The sequence below is a fragment of the Pundamilia nyererei genome, unplaced genomic scaffold (assembly GCF_000239375.1).
Source record: "Pundamilia nyererei isolate P.nyererei 1_Seehausen unplaced genomic scaffold, PunNye1.0 scaffold00581, whole genome shotgun sequence".
Taxonomy (NCBI): Eukaryota; Metazoa; Chordata; class Actinopteri; order Cichliformes; family Cichlidae; genus Pundamilia; species Pundamilia nyererei.
In genome coordinates, this window is record NW_005187982.1 from 4,282 (window position 1) to 6,656 (window position 2,375).

The 2,375-nt window shown below is 37.1% G+C and overlaps 1 protein-coding gene across 3 annotated transcripts in view; it reads left to right on the forward strand.

Annotated features, from left to right (window-relative positions):
* The window catches only part of LOC102194913 (zinc finger protein 2 homolog), a 43,645-nt gene that overhangs the window by 1,492 nt on the left and 39,778 nt on the right, over positions 1-2,375 (forward strand). For all 3 annotated transcript variants that reach the window (XM_013907890.1, XM_013907888.1, XM_013907889.1), the window contains one exon: positions 1,480-2,076. In XM_013907890.1, the coding sequence (XP_013763344.1) occupies positions 1,480-2,076 (597 nt within the window). The remainder of the gene's footprint in view (positions 1-1,479; positions 2,077-2,375) is intronic.

Consider the following 2,375-nt stretch of genomic DNA (forward strand, 5'->3'; position numbering starts at 1 on the left):
TTTAGTAATTAAGTTACTTTTCTGACACAGTAATTAGATACGTATTTTAAATACAATATTGACTAAGTAATTAGTAATTAATGACTTTTTTAAAGTAACTTACCCAACACTGTCAATTATACTAGTGAATGTCACAGTTGCTGCAAAAAAGCCACCAAAGGCAGATTGCAGTGTAAATGCTGAGTGACACACCTGCAGGTTTATCCCTGTGCTGTTCTCATCTGTGTTATAGTGACACAAACTATAGTGGATTTGCATAAATAATATGTGTGTCTTCTTATTTGATGCAGAACACCTGATTGGTCTATAAATAGTTAGAAATTGTTATATAAAAAACGTCTGAGCCTTGGCTTCATTTTTAGGTAAATAGTACCATAAAACTTTGTTGTTTGCAAAACTTGTGCATATTTTTTTTAAAAAGTACAAATGTGTTTATTGTCAGCACCGACACATGAAACTACTTAAACATTATAAATGTCTTCAAGCTCACACTAAGGCCTGTAGACACATTTATGTGTATTTGTATATGAATATTTCATACTTTAAGGCTGCCTGTTTATTTGGGGAGATGAACAAGATACATTGGACTTGTACGTAATAACATCACAGATGATAAATTAAAAAGATTTTAAGTAAATGCTTGTGCATTCTTCAAGTCTTGTTGAATATGTTGAATTGAACTATGTGATCTATTTAACGCCTCTCCCAGTCAGTGCTGTTCTCCATGCCTGTGTGACTGTACATGATGTTATTAGCACAAACACTTTAAAGGTGATCATTTAGGACTTTAGCAATAATACAGACAGCAATGTAGCTAGCAATAAAACTGTTTTATTGGAAATGAACTTAAAAAAAAAACACGCATCCATCCATCCATTCGCTTCCGCGTATACTTTTTCAGGGTCGCGGGGGGCGCTGGAGTCTATCCCAGCTGTCATAGGGCGAGAAACAAACAAACATCTGTCTCCTATTTTTATTTTTATTTTTATTTTTTGTCACACAGGAAAGAAGCATCATTATCCACTGATAAGACTTATTTATTTCTTTTATTTTTTCTGTTTTTTCAACAGAAGAATATCTCTAACAAGTTGGTTTATTCACATTTTCACATCTTTAGTTCTAAGTGAAATGTGCATTTTGAGTTTATACACTATGTATATAAGGCGACCATTCCTCTTGCAGTATTTTTGTGTGGTGCGTTTTTCTATGTCTTAACAAAGGGGTTACAAAGGTGTTTAAGTTCACCTAGGATGATTTTTTTTTTTATTCCCGCATGGTCTTACTGAGGTGATGAGAATTAAAATTCGCATTCTTTTTTTGGGGGGAGGGGGTGCTGGAAAAGCTTGAAAAGGGACCTTGAAAGTGCTTAAAGTGCTTGAATTTGACACTGAAAACGGCGTATAAACCCTGAATGGAGTTTCAGTTTGTTCCACGACTGTATTTCACACACTGCTTCTGTTTGTATCTCTGTCACTGTAGGAACAACATGGAGCCAGAAGTCAGCGCTCTCAGGAGGCCGACAAACCTCACAGAAGAAAGAGAGAGAAAAAACACAGCTGTGAGTTGTGTGGAAAATCTTTTACCCGGGCTGAACGCCTAAAAACACACCAAGTCATCCACAGTGGAGTTAAACCTTACAGCTGTGAATTGTGTGGAAAGTCTTTTACCCAGGATGGAAGCTTAAAATCACACCAAGTCATCCACAGTGGAGTTAAAGCGTACAGCTGTGATCACTGTGGTAAAGCCTTTGCTCACAGTAGGTACTTACGAATTCATCAAGTTGTTCACTCTGGAATCAAGCCATACGGTTGTGACATTTGTGGAAAAACTTTCACCCAGTCAGGGCACCGAAATGTTCACCGGCGCATTCACACCAAAAATGATGTTTACTGCTGTGATCAGTGTGGAAAAGTCTTTGTGAACTCAAAAGATTTAGAGAGCCACATGTTTACCCACACTGAGGAGAGACCTTACAAATGTGACTTGTGTGAGAAGGCTTTTAAAGAGCCACGTTCGCTGAAAAAACACCAAAAAATTCACACCAGAAAGAGACTCTACAAGTGCAGTTACTGTGAGGTATGTATTTATATTTTTACAGTTGCAGTTATTTTGAAGTATTAAATGAATGTAGTTTAATTTTCAAAAGTGAAGTGAAATTTATTTTGGTCAACAACAACACAGGTTATTGTCTTGATGCATTCTCAATCATCCAGGAAGGTAAATCTCCAAAAAGTTGATTCTGTCCATCTGGACGTAGCGTTTTGTGGGACAAACGTTTCGTCACTCAGTCTCAGCTGACTGCAGGTTTCCCCAATCTTATAAACAGTACATTTGCATAATGACTGAAACCAGCCCACTGAAGGAACAATGGGCTG